The following is a 20,215-nucleotide window of genomic DNA, read 5'->3' on the forward strand; positions in this document are numbered from 1 at the left end:
GAATAATGAATGACTCACGGAAATATTTAGATTTCAAGACTTAAATGCAAATGTGCTGGGCTATTTTTTCTCCTATCAGCTGCACAAACTTGCAAACTGGAGGGATGGAAGAGTCATGCTTGTGGGCTTTCCAGTAAAAATTGCTTCTGCCTCTCTGAATAGCGATGACCAAGAATGGTCATTCAATACTTGGTGGATCCTGTGTTGGTGATTGGCCCCGTGGGTCACTTTGGTCCCTTGCCTGCAGCCCAGATAAGCCACCCTAGCATTTCTCAAGCACGTTGCCAACTTCCAAGTCCACCTATGTTCACTTCTAGTGTTGCAACTGGAGAGGGAATGTAGATTCTTTCTCTCTCAATGATCTGTCCTGGAGAACAAATTGTAGATAATTTAATGTCATTTATATCTGGCCTGCCCTTTTCTGCATTCCATGCCCCCTATCAGAAAGACTCCTCTGGTAGGCCAAGGTGAGTGTCACAGTGAGTTTGTGAGAACACACCAACAGGCAGCAGAGTACAGACACGACCTTCAAGTATACTGGCCGGTGGGAAGAGCAGAGGAAGAGTCACCCTGGCTGGGTCCCATCCATCAGTAGATAATCATTACAGTGCCAGCAGATAGCTGACTTTGCTAGTTTACCTTACTGGACCAGAAGAGCCTTCCTTTCCTCTTGTTAGCTGAACTGGCTCTAAGTGCAGAGCGTCATACAGATTTGCCCAACACGCTAGTCACTCTCAGTGCCCGTGATTCAGCTGCCATGGTATGCTCCAGAACAGAGCCTGTACCTCAAGGCTGCCCAGCAGGGTAGAGACCAAGAGAGCACCCAACATGCCTGCTGAAGAAGTGACCCCTTGCCAGGCCCCACATCCCAGCTCTAAGAAAGGGGGATTGTCCACCTTTGCAGCTCCAGCCTATGCTCCCAACCCTGTAATGGGGGTTGTTGTTAAGGGTTGAATTGTGTCCCCCCAGCCAAAATGTATCTTGAAATTTTAACCTCTAGGACCTGTGAATGTGACCTCATTTGGAAGTAGGCTCTTTGCAGATGTACTCAAGTGAAGATGTGGCCATACTAGATTAGGCTGGACCCTAATCCATTGTCTGGCGTCCTTATAAAAAGAACGGAATTTGAACACAGACATGTAGAGGAGAATGCCATGGGAATTCGAAGGCAGAGATTGGAATGATGCATTTAGAAGCCAAGGAACACCAAGTATTGCTGGCAACCACCAAAAGCTAGAGGAGACAAGGAAGGATCCTCCTAGAGTCTGCAGAGAGAACCTGGCCCCACCAACACCTCGATGTGGCCTTCCAGCCTCCAGAACTATGACATGATAAATTTCTGTTGTTTTAAGCCACCAGTTGTGGTACTTTTTTATGGCAGTCCTGGAAGATGAATACAGCTGTGTCGTTCTTATTTTAGAAATGAGGAAACTGAGTTGTAATCAGTTTAAGAACATGGGCAAGGCCACATGCTAGTAAGTGAAAGAACAGGGTTCAAACCAGGAATGGTGTGTTTGAAGCCTGTGCTTTCTACAGGACAGCAGCTTGCCACCCTCTTGTGTGTGGTCTTTGAATCACTTGCGTAGGGCACTTCTGTGCACCCTTTTTCTCAGTTGGTCCTCAAGATGGTTCTTTGGGGGAAAGAGGGCAGGTATGATAATTCCCAGTTTACAGATATGGAAACTGAAGTCATGCTTGGGGCTAGTTCAGGGCTGAGCCTGGAACCCAGGCCCCTTATCTCCAGGAGGGTGTCTTGCCATCGTTACATCTGTTGGTACTCACTGGGCAGTCTTCCAGCCAGCACCATTTCTGGAGCTCCCCTCCCCCACATTGACCCCTGGAGTCAGGGGACATCCAAAAGAAATGGAGACACACAGCCTTTGTCCAAACTACCCTGCTGTGGCCTGTGGTAGCCACACCACTAGGCTCTGGCCTTGATGTCTAGATTCCTGGAGGGAACTAATGCCCTCCCGGCGACTCAGTGGCCCATCAGGAACCATCTGGTGGAAGGCACCTGACCCCAAATGTTTTCACCACCGGGAAACACCTACTGCTAGGCTGCCCTCCCCACCTAGGGCACCACTGTCCTGAATACCAACTCTGAGCAGAAAGAAGCCACAATTCACCAACCCTCTGGACATCCCAAATTGGGTTGTTGACTAAATATTTCCTACCACCTGAAGACCTGTATGAGTTTCCCTGCATTCATTTCTGGGATGTTAACTTTTCTGTGTCAACTTGGCTAGGTTATGTTGCTTAGATGCTTGGTCAGATACTAGTCAGGTGTTTCTGTGAAAGTATTCGTAGAAAGGATTAACATCTACAGTGAATTGACTTTGTAAAGGAGAGTACTCTTGATAACGTGGGTGGGCCTCGTCCAATCAGTTGAAGGACATAAGAGCAAAACCTGAGGTTACCCAAAGAAGGAATTCTGCCTTAAGTCTATCATATAGAAATCCTGCCTGAGTTTCTAGCCTGCCTGCCTTTTGCACTTATCAGCCCCCACAATCCTGTGAGCCAATTTCTTAAAATAACTTTCCCTGTCTCTCCCAATCTCTCCTTATCTCTCTCCCTCTCTCCATACACACAAACACACACACCTGACTGCTGGGTGAGGATTCCTCTCCTCTCCTGGCCTCCACACTGAAGCACCAGGATGCCACGTGGCTGCCTAGATCTGATTGGTGACAGGGGGCCAAGCAAGAAATGAGTGCTGGGATAAACAGCTTACACTAAGCAGAACTGACAGTTTATACATTTATTCAACAAATATTTATTGAGTGCATTCTGTGTATGAGACACCATGCTTAGAAAGTACCAAAAAGTCAGTTGAGGAGAGAACAATCCCAAATTGACTAACCCAGGGGATACCTGGTTAGAATAAGTCTGAGATGAACGTTGTTATGTCTGAAACAGAGGAGGCCTTAGGAAGATCTGCTGTGGCTAAAGGATGAACTGGTAGAGTCCACCCCAAGAGCCTAATTCTAAAATTACATACTCTATCTCTAATATCATAGTGTTAAGGTAATGAAATTAAACACTGGGTGTTCGTTCTTTTGCAATTTTTCTCTAATTGTTATCTGTGAGCAATAATATGGGTAATTTAATCAAATTTATGAACTATAAGGATCAAGAATGTCTGTTAGTTCTATGTTTATGAGGTCACCTGACTGATGAGTTATTGTTACTAAAAAGTGAGCATCTGGTGGCAATCAAAACTGTGTGCAAATGTAAAAATAATTAACCTAGAATGCCTAGTTAAGAATTATTGCTGAAGCCTCCAAAATAATAAGTAGTGGCAAGTATGTCTCTGAAGTCTAAAGAAATAATTTGTGACTTTCCAGCGATCTAAGATTATCTAGGCATTTTCATGAGCACAGATCATCAACAGTTGACTGTGGGATATTTACCTTCTTCCTAACACCGGGTATAATCTCTGTTTCTGTTCAGGCATCCTTAGGACCAAAATAAGAATGTTTTGCTCTTTTTACCACCTACTCCCTGTTACTCACAGGCTGGCTGAGGATTCTGGCTTTGGCGTTTGTTACTGTTTTTCCATCCTGCTTTTTAAAAGTCTCTCTTTCTTTCTCTCCTCTCTCTCTCTCTCTCTCTCTCTCTCTCTCTCTCTCTCTTTCTCTCTCTCACTCTCACTCTCCCCCTCCCTCCCTCTCACCTTCCCTCCCTCCCTTCTGTCTCTCTTTCTCTCTCTCTTTCTCTTTCTCTTTCTTTCTCACCCACCTTAAATGTCCTTTTCTATTCTTATTCTTCCATCTCTCCCTGGATAATCTCACTCCCTCCCAAATCTGTGAATCTAACCCTGGCTGCTCCCCCGAGTTCCAGTAGTGTATTTCTGACACATTTCTTCACATCTCCATCTGGACGTCTCACAGGCACCCCAAAAACTGTGTCACAAACTGCATTCCGTGTGTTTCTGACTCACACTTATCCCTCCTTCCCTGTGCCCCATATCAGGTAATGGAATTTCCATCCAGTAACCTGAGCCATCCTTAACTTTTCTTACCTTACACATTCTATTGGTCATCTCACCTCCCAAAGAGTTCTCAAATACACTGCGTATCACCACTTGTGCCTTGGTTCAGGCTTTCCTAATCTCTGCTGCCATTCCTGCAGCCTGTATCCTCCTTTAGGGCAAGGCATTTCTTGCCCATTACTGGATCCCCATCAAAAGGCAACAGTCATTATATGCATTCACTAAGAAACAGCAGAGTGAGAACCATGGACTCTGGACCCAGACTGTCTGGGTGTATTCCCATCTTTTACAGTTATTAGATGCATGTCACATACATCTCAGCTTCTTCATTTGTAAAAATGGGTTGTCATGCAAATTAAATGAGAATACGTATGTAATACATTCATAGCAGTGCCTGACATATACACAGTAAAGTGTTAGCTATTATACTCAAGAAATGTGTATTAATTGTTCCTTCATAATCTATTTGCAGCCTGGGTGTTGGTTTTAAAAAAAAATGTAATCATATCAACCTCCTACTTGAAATCATTCACCAGCTGCCCATCACTCACACAAAAAAGTTCAACTTTCTTACATCCAGGTCTTTGCCTGCAGGTGCCTTTGCCCCTTGCTGCTCACTGCTCTTTTGTCAGGTCAGACCCTTCCTGCCTCCTCATCTAGGTTCATGCTCATCTGCTTGCCTCTCAGCCAGCTAACAAACTCTTGCCTGGCTTTCAATACCCAGCTCAAATGGCACTTGCTCTTCCATGTGGCTCCCCTAGATGGAGCTGCTTGCCGTCTGCCTATGCTTCTATTATAACACTTTTAGGCTGCATTATATTATTCTTTGTTTATCCCTCTCTCCCTTTGTAGCCTCCAATGGGAGTTATATTAAGGGAAAGGTACCCTCTTTTCAGACCATAGATTTTTATATGATTTTTGGTATGGAAAATGGGGTCATCCTAAACATGCAGTATTTACTTAACAGGAAGGAAGGAGGGCAGGTCATAAATCCAGTGATCCTGTGGGCAGTGAATGCTATGCTTTCCTTTGTGCTCCTGATTGGGCAGCACTGAGCCCCAGGAACCTGAGATTCTATTAGGGAACCCTACAGGGCCAGTATTCCAGGCAGCAGGACAAGTGACCCAAATAGATTTTTTTTTGTCTTCTGGCCTTTACCCCTGTAGGTCTCGAGAACAAAAAGAGGTGGGAGGCAGATGTTTCAGGCAGCCTAAATGCAGCCTTTGCTCAGGTCTGGCTGTAGCTGCCACCTGAACTCACTGCTCGCTTGTGCGCTCTCTCTCTCTCTCTCTCTCTCTCTCTCAATGCCTGCATATTCCACACACAACATAGCATCCACCTGAGAAGGTATCAGAATCTGTGTCTGGGGCCAGATGGGCTTCTAGGCTATATATAGATGGTCCAGCCTTTAGCCTTTGTTGTCCCCTGGTACCTCAAGGATGGGAACCAAGTGGCAGAACATCTGAAGTTCAAGACTCTTGGTTTCCCTGGTGCATCAGCTCATCTCCTTGTAATGATAAGTTTAGTATTTGGTATGGCAGTATTATTCCAAGGACATTTTGCAGTCAAGGGTTTTATGGCATTAATGCATACTTTGAGCTCTCAAATATACCTGTGAATGGAGGGGAAAAGAATATGAAAAACCAAAACCATTTGTATTTGACATTAGAGTATATCATGTAGTTTTCTGTCTCTTTTTTTCTGCAGCAGCAATTTACCTAATGATGTTTTGTTCAGATTAATATTAAAGTGAGTTTGTATTCCTCAAGCACACCCTGAATGTTATAGCAAGGCATCATCAGAGTGTGGTAGAAGCCAACCTGGGATTCAGTGTTTGGCCCATAGAACCCCCACATGAATAAATCTCATCCAAACAGTTCATTGTTGCTGGGTGCAGTGGTGCATGCCTGTAATCCCAGCCACTTTGAAGGCTGAGGCAGGAGTATCACCAGGGTTCGAGGCTATAGTGAGTTATGACTGCACTGCAGCTTGGGCAACAGAGCAAGACCCCACCTCTTAAAAAATTAAATAAATTAAAATAAAAACTCAGTATTGACATCTTCAAGGAAATTGGGAATATGTGTAAGATGGTGGTTTGTTGACTCACGTCTCCTAATTTATAAAGCACTTTCATGTACAGTCTCTGGTTTAATGGAATAATGCCGTGAAGCAGGTAGTAGGATTCTCATTTTACAGGACAAAATTCTGAAACTCTGTGAGCCCAGTCAGTGCAGAGGAAAGAGGAAAAGCAACACAATGTTGCAGGGGGCATTGAAACCAGGTTTTTGGTCTCCAAATCTCCATACATGTCCAACTACCTGTCTTTATGGTATCATAGGTGTATTTCTTTTGGTGTCAATGCTATGCTTTAGGTGATTTTTCAAGATCCTTTCCCATCTGAGGGTACTATCTCTGATCCCAGAGAGGGTCCCAAGCCAGCTAGAATATCCGAGACTCCCTGGAAAATGTGAGCTTACCATTTTCCCTCCATACCAACTCGTTCCACCTTTGGTTAACAAATGGGAAAGTTTTATACTCTGTTCTTTTTCTCTTCTTAACTCTTAGCTAGAGTCTTCTTTCTCAAGGAAAAGAAAAATCAGACAGTGTTTAAAAAGTGAGGGAGAAATAGGCTGGGCGCGGTGGCTCACTCCTGTAATCCCAGCATTTTGGGAGGCTGAGGTGGGCAGATTATGAGGTCAGGAGTTCGAGACCAGCCTGACCAACATGGTAAAACCGTGTCTTTACCAAAAATGCAAAAATTAGCTGGGCGTGGTGGTGCACGCCTGTAATCCCAACTACTCAGGAAATTGAGGCAGGAGAATCACTTGAACCCTGGAGGCGGAGGTTGTTGTGAGCCAAGATTGCAACATTGCACTCTAGCCTGGGTGACAGAGCAAGACTCTGTCTCAAAAAAAAAAAAAATGTGAGGGAGAAATAAATGCTGACATTAAATTAATGCATGACATTGCTGGATATATTACCTGTTTTTCAAGAAGGTCTGTTTCGTTTCAGAAAGACTGTCTAGGAAAATGGAGAACAATGCTAAGTAAACCAGTGAATCATTTCTAATACTGCTTAATACTCTGTTATAAGAAAATGGAAAATGAATAGAGTTCTATTCCTTAAAGCTAAGTAACATGATAGCCCATATAATGGAAATATGGATCCCTGAATGTATAATCATATTAATATTAGTTATTTACTGAGTGCCTCTCTCTGAAGAAGCTCAAGGTGTGTTATCAACATTATTTTAGTAATTCTCATGGCCCCTCTTCATGTGGATTAAGGTGCTCCGTTCATGGTGCTCCTTTCTATGGGAGAAGATAATGGCACCCAGATAAGTTGAGTGGCTTGCTTAGCACCACCACTCAGCAAGTCCAGGTCAGTGCCAGGATTAGAATGTAGGTCTCCTCACACCAGATTTTCAGCCAGTAAGTGAAAACAGATACACTAGCATGTGAGTTCTATGGGCAACAGACCCATCTGGGTGCTTTACATGGATAGGAATTAATTACTTGCTTCCTTTTTTCCTCTTGGAGTCAGAGATGGAAAGCGCATGCTAAACCAAAATATCAGCAGGACAATCCATTGCAGACACACCGAGGGAGGCCATCCATGGGATCCTGCTGAGGGACAGGAAGAAATCACCTCCTCCTGCCTCTCCCAGGAGTCTTGGAGAGACTGCATTCTCTTACCTCTTCAGCCCTGGACAGTGTTTGAGTGACCATTGGGCACTGCTGGGAGTTGACTATATCACAAGCAACCTTTCTATAAATTGCCACTTAGTTCTAAAGACTGTAAAAAAGCACATGAAGGACCCTTTGTCCTTGGCTATGCTGGGAGGGGCTGGAGTTTCGGGAAAGAAGAGAGCTGGTATCATGCATTTGTGTAGGGAAATGGTGGCTAGGCTACAGAGCCCTAACACAGATCCAAGAGAACCTGCCACATGTCTGGTCCACTCTGTTAGTGACTTCTTTGGGAAGGCTGAGGAGGGATTGAGTTCTAAAGGTTGGAATCACTGGCTTTTAAGAGTCCTCCTTCCAGAAGAAAGCCTGGTATTGCCCTAAGTGCTTCTCTGGAGAGCCCTAGAGGAACTCTCATGATGCATATATTATAGCTGTAGAAACTCCAGGAGTTCTGAAAAGTGGCTGTAGCCAGATAGCATTCTTCCCCAAAGCATCTTTAACATGTGTCACCATAAGAGAGAAAGTATAGTATTTCTTGTCCGTTGAGGAAGGCATCAGTATAAAAGGAAGTTCCCGCCTTTGTAACACACCATCTCCCCACTCCCCCTTCACTCACGGCTACCATTAGACAGAAGAGGAGTGAACATACATATAGCTCTATGTGTTAACTCACTGAATTCTCAGAACAACCCCATGAGGTAGGTGTTATTATTTCCTGCATGTTACACAGGAAGAAACAGAGACCTAGAGGTTACCCAGCTTATCCAGGATTGCGTGTCTTGTAAATGGTAGGGCCAGAATTCAATCTTGCACAGTCTGGCTCCAGAGTCTGGGTTTTATTCACTACCTGTCCTGACTGCCTGGCTCTGGTGTCCCTGTGAATCTGGCTTCAGACTCTGGGAAAGCAATTGCATTCTTCCTAGAACGTCATTTCTTCCAGTATGTATAGAGTGAAGTATCAATGAGCTAACAGATTATTTTGAAGGATAAGAGGAACGTTTGGCATGCAAGGGGGGTTTAATGCCACTTCACAGCTCCATGGATAGCCCCACTACTATCGTGCAAAGGACCTACACACACCAGGATTGTGGTCAGTTGATGACCAGCCCTTTGCATCTCTCCCTCCGTCAAAGAGCATCAGGGATACTGATTGACGGTCAGTCTGATGCACAGTCCAAACATCAAGGGAGCTAATTCTAATTTTGCTGCCATCTAATTTTCAATTTCATCAGCAGAGCTTGACCTGTCTTCAACATTTGGGGCATAGACTATATATAACCACCAATCTACTTCCAAAGTGGTTGTATTCACCGGAAGGAACTGGCCAACTCACAGTCAACAGAGACATGTATAAATCAATACAAATGCCTATAAATACAGCAGAGTCACAATAAATGGTGATGGGTATAAATAAATAATGTTCAAGAGTACTCTAAGAGGGTGTGTAGGTTGAGAGTTTGCTGGCATTGGGGAGAAGGCGTGGGATTAATTAGGGAATTTATTGGAGTAAATAAAGATGTGAAGATGAAAAGGAGAGGAAGATGCAGTACAGCTGCCATTTGAATGAAGGAGAGTGTGGCATGCCTATGGCAAAGCTTGATGAATGAGCACCAGACAAATTGAAGCCATCACCAATGATTTGAGCGAGGCACTTAACCTCCCTGGGTCTCAGTTCTTCCATCTGTCAGTATGGAAAATTGGGTATTGAAATCAAGAGAACATAGTGAAGCACTTTTAGTTCTTCAAAAGAAAGGCATCACCATCATACCTCCTTTGAGCTAAGGAAAATCAATTATTTGGAAGAAATGCCTATGGCATATGACACCTGACTTGCCCCAGGTGCCAGTAACTCATGTCTTTTGGGAAGAAAGTGATCTAAACCATCCACATAGAAAAAAATTGTGGGTACTCAGAATCTTGCAAGAAACATACTTCTCTTTGGCATCATAGAAACAGCATGGATTTAGCCTAAGCCAAGGCTGTATAAGCCCGGACCCAAATCTCAAATGACTGCCCATTCCTTGCTCTTCTGGTTGGCGTCAGTCAATCACAAGTAGAATCAGATGTTGCCTTGCCAACGTGATTGGTGTGTTTCTGGGGGAGCTTTGTTCATGTCTTGGTTTTTGTTTGTGTGATGTTCTCTGTTTTATAACTTTGGTCTCTAGGAATTTTTCCCACAGCTGTGCATCATTCCTTATCACCTATAACCAAATATGGCAGCTTTAAATAGTGCTGTCATTTTCCTCAATTTCACCTGTTGTGATATAATCAGGTATAGATTTCTGACACTGAGCATCTAATGGGGTTTCAGAGTCAGAAAGCAACAGTAATAGATTTTTCAGTTGAGAGACAGATTGAAACAGTCATAAGTGACAGGGCACGTGGAATTCATGCACATTTACTCAGAGAAGCTCTGGGGTCAAAAAAGACCCCAGGAGTGGACCACGCTAGTGATTTCTATTGCAGTAGGTGTATAGGCATGATCGGCTCCTTTACTGATTCCGTACTCTGTATATGGATCCTGCCCTCTCTGTGTCTTCCTGTGTCTGCCTCTGGCTCTTAGGATGATGAAGGAAACACAGTCAAGCCGTGATGGACACAGGAATGATTAACTGGGGACTTGGATTCTGCTGCTCTGGAGTCCTTTGCCTTCTGTTAGAGGATTTATGTAATGACGGGATGAGACAAGCTTAAATGATCTCCTCATTCTTCTCCTGCTCCCTTCCCTAAGTTACTGGGTTTTGTCCCCCATTTGTTTCATTTTTCCAATAATACCTGAGTGTTGTCTGCAGACTGAGCATGGATCCACAGTGGGTCAAAGAACTTGCAATTGGTATCAAAGGGCAGTTCTGTGGTCTGAGCCCATACTGTGAAAGAAAAACAGTTTCAGATAGACCATATGAGAGGTCATTGTCATGCTGCTGAAAGGCCACAGTGCCCAAGAACAGCTGCCGTTTTTGGCAGAGGATGAGTCTTCGCATCCTCTCCGTGTACCCTCCGGCTCTTGTCTCAAAGAGGAAAGTAAAACTGCACCACAGGTAGAAGGAAACACAGTGTGCCCACTGGCTCCCTAAGAAGGAAGGGAAAAGCGTCCAGAAGAGGAGCTGGAAATCACCCATGATGGGGGCTGTGCAGATACAACAGGAGCGTGCAGAACTGCCTGCTCCCACCTGCCTCAGATGCAGCCGTGGAAACAGCTGTTGTTACTTGGAGTTTCTCAGCTTCTTCCAGCTTCCCCTGAATAATGAACGCTCAGAGGGCTGGTCGAGTTTAGCTCGGTATTGACATAGGGAGTTCCCTTTTGTGTTTCTGGGAACCCCAGTGTAAAAATGACATACCTTGATAGTGACAGTAGGTTGCGCCATGGCCGATATGATCTTGAGCTTAAACGCTGACCTGTTCATAGAACCCTGAGCTTAGTACTGATTTTCAGTCCTATCCATGGACTTCCTGGATTTCTGGCCTTATAGAATCATAGCGTTTTCCATTTACAGTAGTCCTTAGAGCGCATCTAAGTCCAGTGGTTTTATAGTAAATGAAAGAAACCAGCCTGGGACAAGACAGGGTAGCAGCACGGAGCTGCAGAGAACGTGCCCTGTCTCCAGTGGGCAGCCCACACTCAGCTTCAGCCAATTGGGAACTTGGACTCAGTGGTGTCAAGATCGCCCCATTTTTTAAAAAGCCAGAAATCTAGATTTGTATGTGAAGTTACCTAATAATTTAACGCTGGCAACTAATACAAACGAGGTAGATGCTACAGGGTAAACCAAGTCTGTGGGCTGTATGCGTCCATAGGCCACTGGTCACCTCGGATCGTGGTCACCTCGGATCTAGTCCCACTCCAACTGAGGCCAGAGAGGGGTGGGGACTTGCCTGAGAGCACACGGCTAAAGACGTGGAGCAGATGACTTAACTCCATCCTTCTCATTCCCTTTTGTTTTCCCGTGAAGAATGGTGGCGAGCTTGGCGCCCAGGATTCCGTTCCTGGCTCCATCATCTGGCTCACAGGACTCTGGCCAGACTCATCCCTGGCCTTGCAACGTGTTTTCCCACAGTGCAGTGGTGTGAGCCCTGGGCTTTGAGTCAGGAAACATGGGCTTGTTTGGGTCCCGGCTCTTCCACTTACATGCTGTGGAACCTCGGGCACATCTCTGACTGCCCTCGGCTTTGGCTTCTTCACTTATAAAATGAGAATAATAACTTATGCCTCCCAGGACTGTTTTGAGGTTGACAGGGGAAGGTCTCACTGTGTGAGATCACCCTGCAAACAAAACCCAGAGATTCCGGTTGTATTAGCATCCTTGTGAAAAAGATGTGAGTGTCTAAGAGGGATGCTGTGGTCGAATCCAGCAGTGCAGACAGCAGCAGCTCAAAGGTGCTCCCTGAGTCCATCCTCGACTCCCCATGGAGGACACAGGGTGGTACTTCGGGGCACTGAGGGTTGTTCCTCTTTGCCAGCACAAAGCCTGCCTCATCCCAGGAAGTGGCATGGCCCCTGCTGCTGTTCTGTGTCACCTGCTGAGGTCAGGGCTGGGTGGTGGTGTTTGCCCAGCCTGGCTACACCCTCATTCCCAGTGTCATTTAAGCCAGTCACCCAGAACCCAGAGAAATGGGAACTGGGGCCAGACCCATACTCACTACCTCCTCTGCCCTGCCCTGCCCTGCCTGCCCCAAGGTCATTTTGACTGAATGTGTGCGGTGAATCTTGTTTTTCTCTCCATTTCCAGGGACGCAAACCCGGCTATTTCTCCTTCCTGGACCCATTTTCTCCGGGCGTCTGGCTCTTCATGCTTCTAGCCTATCTGGCTGTCAGCTGTGTCCTCTTCCTGGTGGCTCGGTACGCTCCTCTTCCCTTCCCTGTCCTCACACCGCCACCTCGTGTCCACCTCTGGGAACTGCATGGGGAGGGGGTAGGGAGGAGGAGAGGAGTGGGTTGGGAAGATCTTGGTGCCAAACTAGAGGGACAGGAGAAGGACTGGGGACCTGAAATGCTCTCTGCCCCGCTGTCGACCTCATGCTGCCCATCCAAACGTTCCCCACTGTGCACGACGCAGACAGGTGGCTTGGCTTCTGCACCTCTGCCTCCTGTCCCTCCCACTTCCCCCCAGAGCCCCACCCAAGCCCCCTGCTTGTGTAGGAGCCCTGGGAACAGAGGAGGGGTGAGGGTGGCAGGAAGATGACTCCCATTAAGCACTATGCATTTGGCTGCCCTGGCATCAGTCATTGCCACAAAGGATCTGCCACAAAGTGCTGAATGACAAGAAACAGAGCCTGCGAATCTGGACTGGGGGCACTGGGGGCTGCAGTGGAGCAGGCCAGGAAGAAGGCCTCCTATGCAGACAGCCTGGGTCTGCCTGTGAAAACACAGCCGCCCTGTCGAATGCAAACCATGGAGGCTGGTGACGGGAGGCATGGAGACGGGATGGAGAGAGGCGTTTTCAAGAAGTACTGAGTTGAGACACACGGGCCAGACCTGGGAGTGGGGAGAATAAGCCCTGCCCGATCCCCAGGAAGCCAGGGGCTGCCCTGACCCTATGGAAAAACCCGAGGAGCAGCCTGAGGCTGTGGCCTCCCAAGAATGTGCACAGAAAATGTAGTTTTGCTCGAGGCCACAGGCTATTGGACCAGCCTGAGCTGCAGGAGAGCCAGCTTAACCCTCCAGAAGTGGAATGAGCCCTGGTGGCTCCCAGGCCACTCACTCAGGTCCCTGGTGCTGCTAGCCCTCCACTTACTGCGGTGGAGGCTCACAAAGGGCTGTTATGTGGGAGCCGAGAGCTACTCAGTAGGAGCTTCTGGGAATCTGTCCGTGGCTGTGTTTGCAGGTGTCTCCTCAGTTGTTACCTTTGCCTCCAGGCCACAGCGGCAGGGCAGACCGTTTTAGAGTGCACATCCCATCTCTGTGGCGTGGGTGGGGTCTTCCCCTAGGGCATGTTCATTCACTGGACTGAGGGGGGCACGCGGGGATGGAGCTGCTGCATGGTGAGCTCTAGGGAACCACCGGCTACCTAACCCCTGGGGGCACTTCCCAGCCTGCCAGAGAAGGGTTGCATCAACCTGTCTGCACATACCTCTTCCAGTGGAGACCAAGCTCCCCAAGATCAGGAAGGTCTTTGGGGCCAAGATGCAGCCAAAAAAGACAGGCCTTGCTGACAACCTGGTCATTTTCAAACATGGCAGAGTTTGCTGCTCAGGTGCCACCAAGCCCTCCCGGGCCTGTAGGCATGGCCACTGTTGAGTATCTGCTGTCAGTGACGGCCTGTGAGACGGGGAGCTAGCACGCTGTCTGACACCTTACCTCTCCACTTTGCCACACTGCTGCCGCGTTAGAAGGCTGTCTACGTGAGCCCTGGCGCCACTGCTCTGTAATTCACACTTGCCCCTTGGATGTGAGCCCTTGTGTGTGGCATGCCACAACACCCAGGTCACCTCAAGGGCCCTGAAAAGTCTTGGGGCTTGGTGAGCAGATATATACACGCCTGCTTCAACACACCTGCAGCAGCCTGGAGCTTTCAACCAGCCCTGGGGTATTACACTGCCCCTCTTCCCTCCCCTCCACATCCAAACACACTCCCTCCAGCATCTAGCATCATAGAAAGGTTAACAGAAAATGTGCTAAAGGGCTAACCATACGGCCTCTCTCTCCTCACTACGCGCACACACACAACACACACACACAACACACACATACACACACACACACACACACACAAAATACTGGAGTCTAAGGTATTCTGTATTAAGGTAGTGATTTTCAAACATGGTTCTATGGACTGCAAAGGCTCCTGGGAGCAACCAGAGCCTTTAGGGGTGAAATGACAAGAGGCTGGGCAGCCAGAGCCCTGGGTCCCCAACTCCTCCTCATCCAGACCAGCTCTACTTTTATTTCTTATATATTGTACTTCTGGGTAAGATTTTACAGGGAAAAAAAATATCTGAAAACGACAGCTCTTTGGTAGCCATTCCCAAGCAAGCTGACTTCAGAGTCCCGTAGGGAGCTTTTAGACATTTGAATTCCCCGGTCCCATGACCTCAGAATCTCTAGGGGAAGGGCCTGAGAATCTGTATCTTTGAAGTTCTGCAGATCCCACCAATGGTCCATAGGCTTGGGAGCCAACAAAGTGGGGCACCAGAGTGCCAGCCAGCTCCTCGGGACCCGCACAGAGGGACAGAGCACATCTCACCGGTCAAGGGGCCAACGCTGACACGTTTGTGTTGTACTCAGGGCAGAGGGGAGGCGCAGATGGAAATGGGAGGCAGCGACAGTGGGAACACTAAGTGCACATCAGGCCAGGTGCAGGAAAGAGCAGTGTGAAGATAACACCGAGCACACAGCACCCCACCCGCCTGGGCGGTGCACACCTGTGCATACTGTTTCTCTCGTCAGAGCTGGAAGACTTTGAGTACAAAATGGGCTGGGGCTGCAAGCATGTCCCTGGCGGGTGGGGGAAGAGCGGGCATTCTGGGCATCAGAGGGGCCATTCAGAGAGACACCAGTGGTGAGGCTGAGAGGAAAAGCAGGGCAGTGTCCCCACCTCACCCCAAGGCCCAGAGCTTAGAGCAGCCCTTCTCAGCCCCATGCGTGCATTACACTCACTGGGGAGCTTTAAACAAACACTGATGCCCAGGCCCCACCTGAGCCAATGAAACCAGAATATATGGGAATGGAACTCAAGCAGCAGCAATCTTTTTTTTAAAAGCCTCTGGGGAGGTCTGAAACACAGACAGGGGATAGCCTGGCTTTAGACACCAATCAGGCCAGTGGCTGTCAGTGTGGACACTGGCCTGGTGGTGTCAGCATCATCTGGGAACTTGGGAATTCTTAGGCTTCACCCCAGACTTACCGACGCAGAAGTTTTGGGGCTGGGCCCAGCCATCTGTGTCAGCACACCGGCTTGGTGGTTCTGAGGTAGGCTAAGGCTGGAGGACCACTCCTCTAGGCTAGGGGTCTTCAAACCGTAGTTCTCATCACCCTGTCAGTGGCAGTGACAGAACAAGCAGCTTCCCAGGCTGTCCACCTCTTGACACTCCTAGCCTCAGGTGCTCCACTTTCATCTTTTTTTTTTTTTTTTTTTTTTTTTTTTTTTTTTTTTTTGAGACAGGGTCTCACTCTGTTTGTCCAGGCTGGAGTACAGTGGTGCGATCTTGGCTCACTGCAGCCTTGACCTCCCGGGCTCAAGTGATTCACCCATCTCAACCTCTTGAGTAGCTAGGATTACAGGCACGCACCACTACACCTGGCTAAATTTTTTGTATTTTTTAGTAGAGACGGGTTTTCGCTGTGTTGCCCAGGCTGGTCTTGAACCCCTGGACTCAAGCAATCCGCATACCTCGGCCTCCCAAAGTGCTGGGATTACAGGCATGAGTCACCGCACCCGGCCATCCTCTATTTTGTATTTTGGAGTTCCACATCAGAATTTATTGAGGGTAAAAATGTCTCTTTGATTAAAAAAAGTTTGAGAACCATCAACCCAGTTCAACCCGCTTCATTTTTTTTTTGGTTGCAAAACTCCAAGTCCAGCAAAGGGAAGTGTCTTGCCCAAGGCCACAGGCCAGTCTCAGAGATGAGACCAGCCAGAAGAGCCTGCCTGTGTCCCTTCACACCCCGCCTCCGTGGCACTAGTGTATGTTCCTTTTCTCCCACAGGTTGACGCCCTACGAGTGGTACAGCCCACACCCATGTGCCCAGGGCCGGTGCAACCTCCTGGTGAACCAGTACTCCCTGGGCAACAGCCTCTGGTTTCCGGTCGGGGGGTTCATGCAGCAGGGCTCCACCATCGCCCCTCGCGCCTTATCCACCCGCTGTGTCAGTGGCGTCTGGTAAGGCCCCAGGCAGAGGTGAACCAGGCCAAGTGGGGTGGGGACACAAAAGGGGCCCTCTGATAAGCCGGCTCTAGCTGCTAGAGCCCCAGAGCCTCTGCCTCTTACAGCAGACCCACGCAAGGAGCCGAGTGCTTTCTGCCAACTCAGAAGCTTGGGGCAATGGATGGGGCCTGCTCTGTGCCATTTGGTCCCCTTTCCCTTACTCACTCTCTGGGGTCTGGATGCAGAGGGGAACAAAGGGAGGAAGGGAGAGGAGGTGACCAAACAGCCTTGCTGAATTTCAGCAAAGCAATGGTAACTTCCTGACCTGAAAATGACCTGAGGTTTGAGAAGGCATATTCAGATTTATGCAAATATGAGCCTGCTGGCAGGAAGTCCCTGCAGGAGGAAGCCAGCCTGGCTGCCACATCACGCCCCCTCTACCAGCCTTCTGAGGCTTTGGGTCTCTGCCCCTGGCTCTGGGGGCTTGCTGGCCTGTTCACCTCAGCAGGTGTGGGAAAATGCAAACTCTTGTCGTTCAGAGTTGAGCAAATGATTCAATGTGTGGGAAAGCTCTTTGAAAACTTGAAAGTGCTACATAAACATATGGACTGGTCATTGTTATTAGACCACTATGGGGGCAAAGGAAAAACAAGATGAAACGTGTGTGTGTGTGTGTGTGTATGTGTGTGTGTGTGTGTGTGTGTGTATAGCCTGGAGAGGCATGTTTGCAGAACACAAACATGCCTCTTTTGATCCTTTTTTGATCCTTTCTTAAAGATCTGCTGTGGGTTTGGCTGCCATAGCGTACAGGACTTATGACCTTGGTTCTCTCCCTTCCTTCTCACCCTGTTTAGCCAAAGGAAAAGGACAGGTGATGTTTCCACCCTTGAGTACTGGTGCCCAGAGTGGGTGGTCTGGACAGAATTACTGGAGGAGCCACTGGGCTGTTAGGAAGGTGAAAATGCAGCGAGACAGCCACGCCTTCCTGTCTGGGGTTTCCATTTTCCCTAATAAACAACAAATGTAGCAGGATTTAAACTTGGGCGAGATGCTCGCCTGTTACCAGATAGTTCGGAGATGTCACTGAGTAGATCACCATGGAGAATAGGAGCTCAGGTCCCCAGGAAGAAGGATGGACAGTCCCAGCAAGGAGAGTCACGGAAGTCCCACAACATCCGGGAACCTGGGCAGAAGCCCTGGGAGAGGAGCGTGCCAGGATGTTCATCTTCTCCCTGGGGCTTTTCCTTCCGGGGGTGCCTGTTCACACGGATGGATGCAGCTAGGGCCCCACTGCCCACTTCATCCGCTTGTCAGCTCCACCCTTACCCCAGGAAATCCCTCCTCCAGGACCCAGCCGTCCTGCAGGTTGCCCTGCCCTGAGGGGAGGACTCAGCACTGCTTTAAATAGCTGGCGGCAGGTGGCTTGGTCACTCTGTTCCAGAGCGTGTGTGGGAAGGGGCTCAGTGCAAATGCGAAGCCGCTGTGACAGGCCTGTGCCAGCCCCGACTCCAGGTGGTCAGTGTGCTTCTCTTCCAGCACACTAACAGTTCCTAGTTCTTAAATCAGGGCCTCAGTTTGGTCCGTTCTGTGGAGGAGTGGGAGGTCAGAAGACGGGGCCATTGTGGCCTACCTTGACCTCCTCACCCAGAGCATGAGATAGAAAACACCATGTCGCTGGAGAGAATGCCAGTTTGACAACTGAAAATGCCCTTTGATACAGGAGCGAGGCTGCACTGACCCCTCCGGAAGCGGGCATCATTCCCTTTCTCAGCAGAGCCGATGGCCTTGCACTGAGCCGCTTGTGCCCTCTGACCAGTTTCCTTGTGACCAGTGGCCTAAATAGCCAGCTGGGGTGTAGCCAGAGTGTAGCCAATTCTGAGTCATGTCCATACCTAGGGCTCATTAACCCCCAGCACACTCCACCACAGCTAAGCAGCTGCAGAGCGCTGGCTTCCTCCTGGGGACCGCCCTGCCCCAGGCCTTTTCTTAGGGATGGTCATGAGAAGCACCTTCCAATAGGGCAGAAGAGCTGAAGCAGGAGCAGGGAAAGCAGACCTTGGGCATGGAGGGACACCTGCTACTTACAGGTCACAGATAGAGAAGGCAGAAGGAGGTAGCCAGGTGATTTTCATCCCATTTTCAGTCTGATGGTCTCTCTAGACATTTCTCTATATCTCACATCCCTCTAGTCCTTTACAGATTGCTGATCACTCATGACATATTACTTCATTTTATCTCACAACTCTCCAGCAACAGGCAGAGCAGGCATGATCATCCCCATATATTTATTAGACAAGTAAATGAGCTTAGAGTAGGTGAGTGGTTTTCCCCACGGTCTCACAGTGGAACACAGCCAGAACCAAAACCCAGTTCACTTGCTGGTGGTCTGCCATGTAGACGTGCCCATCGGGTCAGAGGAGGCCCCTGTTGCTTCACTCCTGGGGAGGCAGCCAGCAAGAGCTCTTGGTCACAGTGGCAAAAAGGGCAATGGGACCTGCTGCTCTTGAAAATCGACCCAGCAGCAGCAGGTTGCCGAGTTCTGTGTGTTAATCACTATGCATTCATCATTAGTGTGTCTATAATGGATAAAGCCTTATGAACTCAGGCTCCACTGATTCAGAATTTGTGATTCTCCATCCCAAACTGTGCTACGATCTCTCTCTGAGCCCCTTGGGATTGGGATGTAGCTCCATACTGTTGACCAGATGGGAGAAGGCTTGTTTAACCTACTAAAATGAACACACAGGTTTTAAGGGATTTAGGATATATGCTGCCTGAGCTGCAAAATTATTCTAATTTTAAATGAGTTCTGTCTACTCAATAAAACAATCTTCTAATTTGAAATGGCGTGACAGTTGTAAGAATATTTTCTAATTCCAGCCTTTCAGCAGTTCAAAGGTGCTTTTCACTAGGTCGTCTTTACTAAAGATTTTCTGTTACAATTTATAGAACTGATTTTAAAATACGAATTTATCAGATGGCACAGGGGCTCACACCTATAGTCCCAGTACTTTGGGAGACTGAGGCAGGAAGAACTCTTGAGCCTGGGAGTTCTAGGTTGCATTGAGCCCTGACTAAGCCACTGCATTCCAGCCTGGACGACAGAGCAGGACCCTGTCTCCAAAAAAAAAGAATTTATCGGCCAGGTGCGGTGGCTTACGCCTGTAATCCCAGCACTTTGGGAGGCCAAGGCAGGTGGATCACAAGGTCAAGAGATGGAGACCATCCTGGCCAACACAGTGAAACCCCATCTCTACTAAAAATACAAAAATTTGCTGGGCAGGGTGGAATGTGCCTATAGTTTCAGCTCCTCAGGAGGCTGAGGCAAGAGAATCACTTGAATCCAGAGGTGGAGGTTGCAGTGAGCCAAGATCGCGCCACTGTACTCCAGCCTGGCAACAGAGTGAGACTCCGTCTCAAAAAAAAAAAAAAAAAAAAAAAAAAAGAAGAATATATCAAGGTGTTACTTGGCAGGTTGCTTCACTTCTCTGAGCCTCAATTTCCCCACCTGTAAAATTGGGATAAGAATTTTGCCTTCCTGAGCTGTAGGGATTAAGTGAGATAGTGGATGTAGCTCGTGGTAGATGATCAGTGCCTGGCAATGCACATTTGAAGGTTGGCTTCAACACGAGGAGGCGAGGAAGCCCTCCTGCTCTAGCTCTGAACAGAGCCCTTGGAGCTGGCACGCGCAGCTCATTCACTGGCTCATTTCTCACAGTGTCCAAAACTGTCTCAT

General features: G+C 48.1%; 1 protein-coding gene and 1 long non-coding RNA gene across 19 annotated transcripts in view; one reads left to right on the forward strand and one right to left on the reverse strand.

Moving 5' to 3' along the window:
• Nucleotides 1-20,215, forward strand: part of GRIK4 (glutamate ionotropic receptor kainate type subunit 4) — a 483,018-nt gene that overhangs the window by 435,022 nt on the left and 27,781 nt on the right. For 12 of the 18 annotated variants that reach the window (XR_010581045.2, XR_012423808.1, XR_012423806.1 and 9 more), the window contains 2 exons: nucleotides 12,405-12,514; nucleotides 16,321-16,494. Coding sequence is in view for 14 of the 18 variants with exons in the window: in XM_074015465.1 (XP_073871566.1) it covers nucleotides 12,405-12,514; nucleotides 16,321-16,494 (284 nt within the window). In the remaining 4 variants the exon portion in view is untranslated. The remainder of the gene's footprint in view (nucleotides 1-12,404; nucleotides 12,515-16,320; nucleotides 16,495-20,215) is intronic. The other 6 variants (XR_012423807.1, XM_065529118.2, XM_074015469.1 and 3 more) reach the window with 1 other exon arrangement.
• Nucleotides 26-17,617, reverse strand: LOC135967150 (uncharacterized). The gene is made up of 3 exons (XR_010581047.2): nucleotides 17,536-17,617; nucleotides 10,453-10,544; nucleotides 26-367 (listed from the first exon to the last, which is right to left on the reverse strand). It is a non-coding gene; the product is annotated as an uncharacterized lncRNA (long non-coding RNA).

This window comes from Macaca fascicularis, chromosome 14 (genome assembly GCF_037993035.2).
Source record: "Macaca fascicularis isolate 582-1 chromosome 14, T2T-MFA8v1.1".
Lineage (NCBI taxonomy): Eukaryota > Metazoa > Chordata > Mammalia > Primates > Cercopithecidae > Macaca > Macaca fascicularis.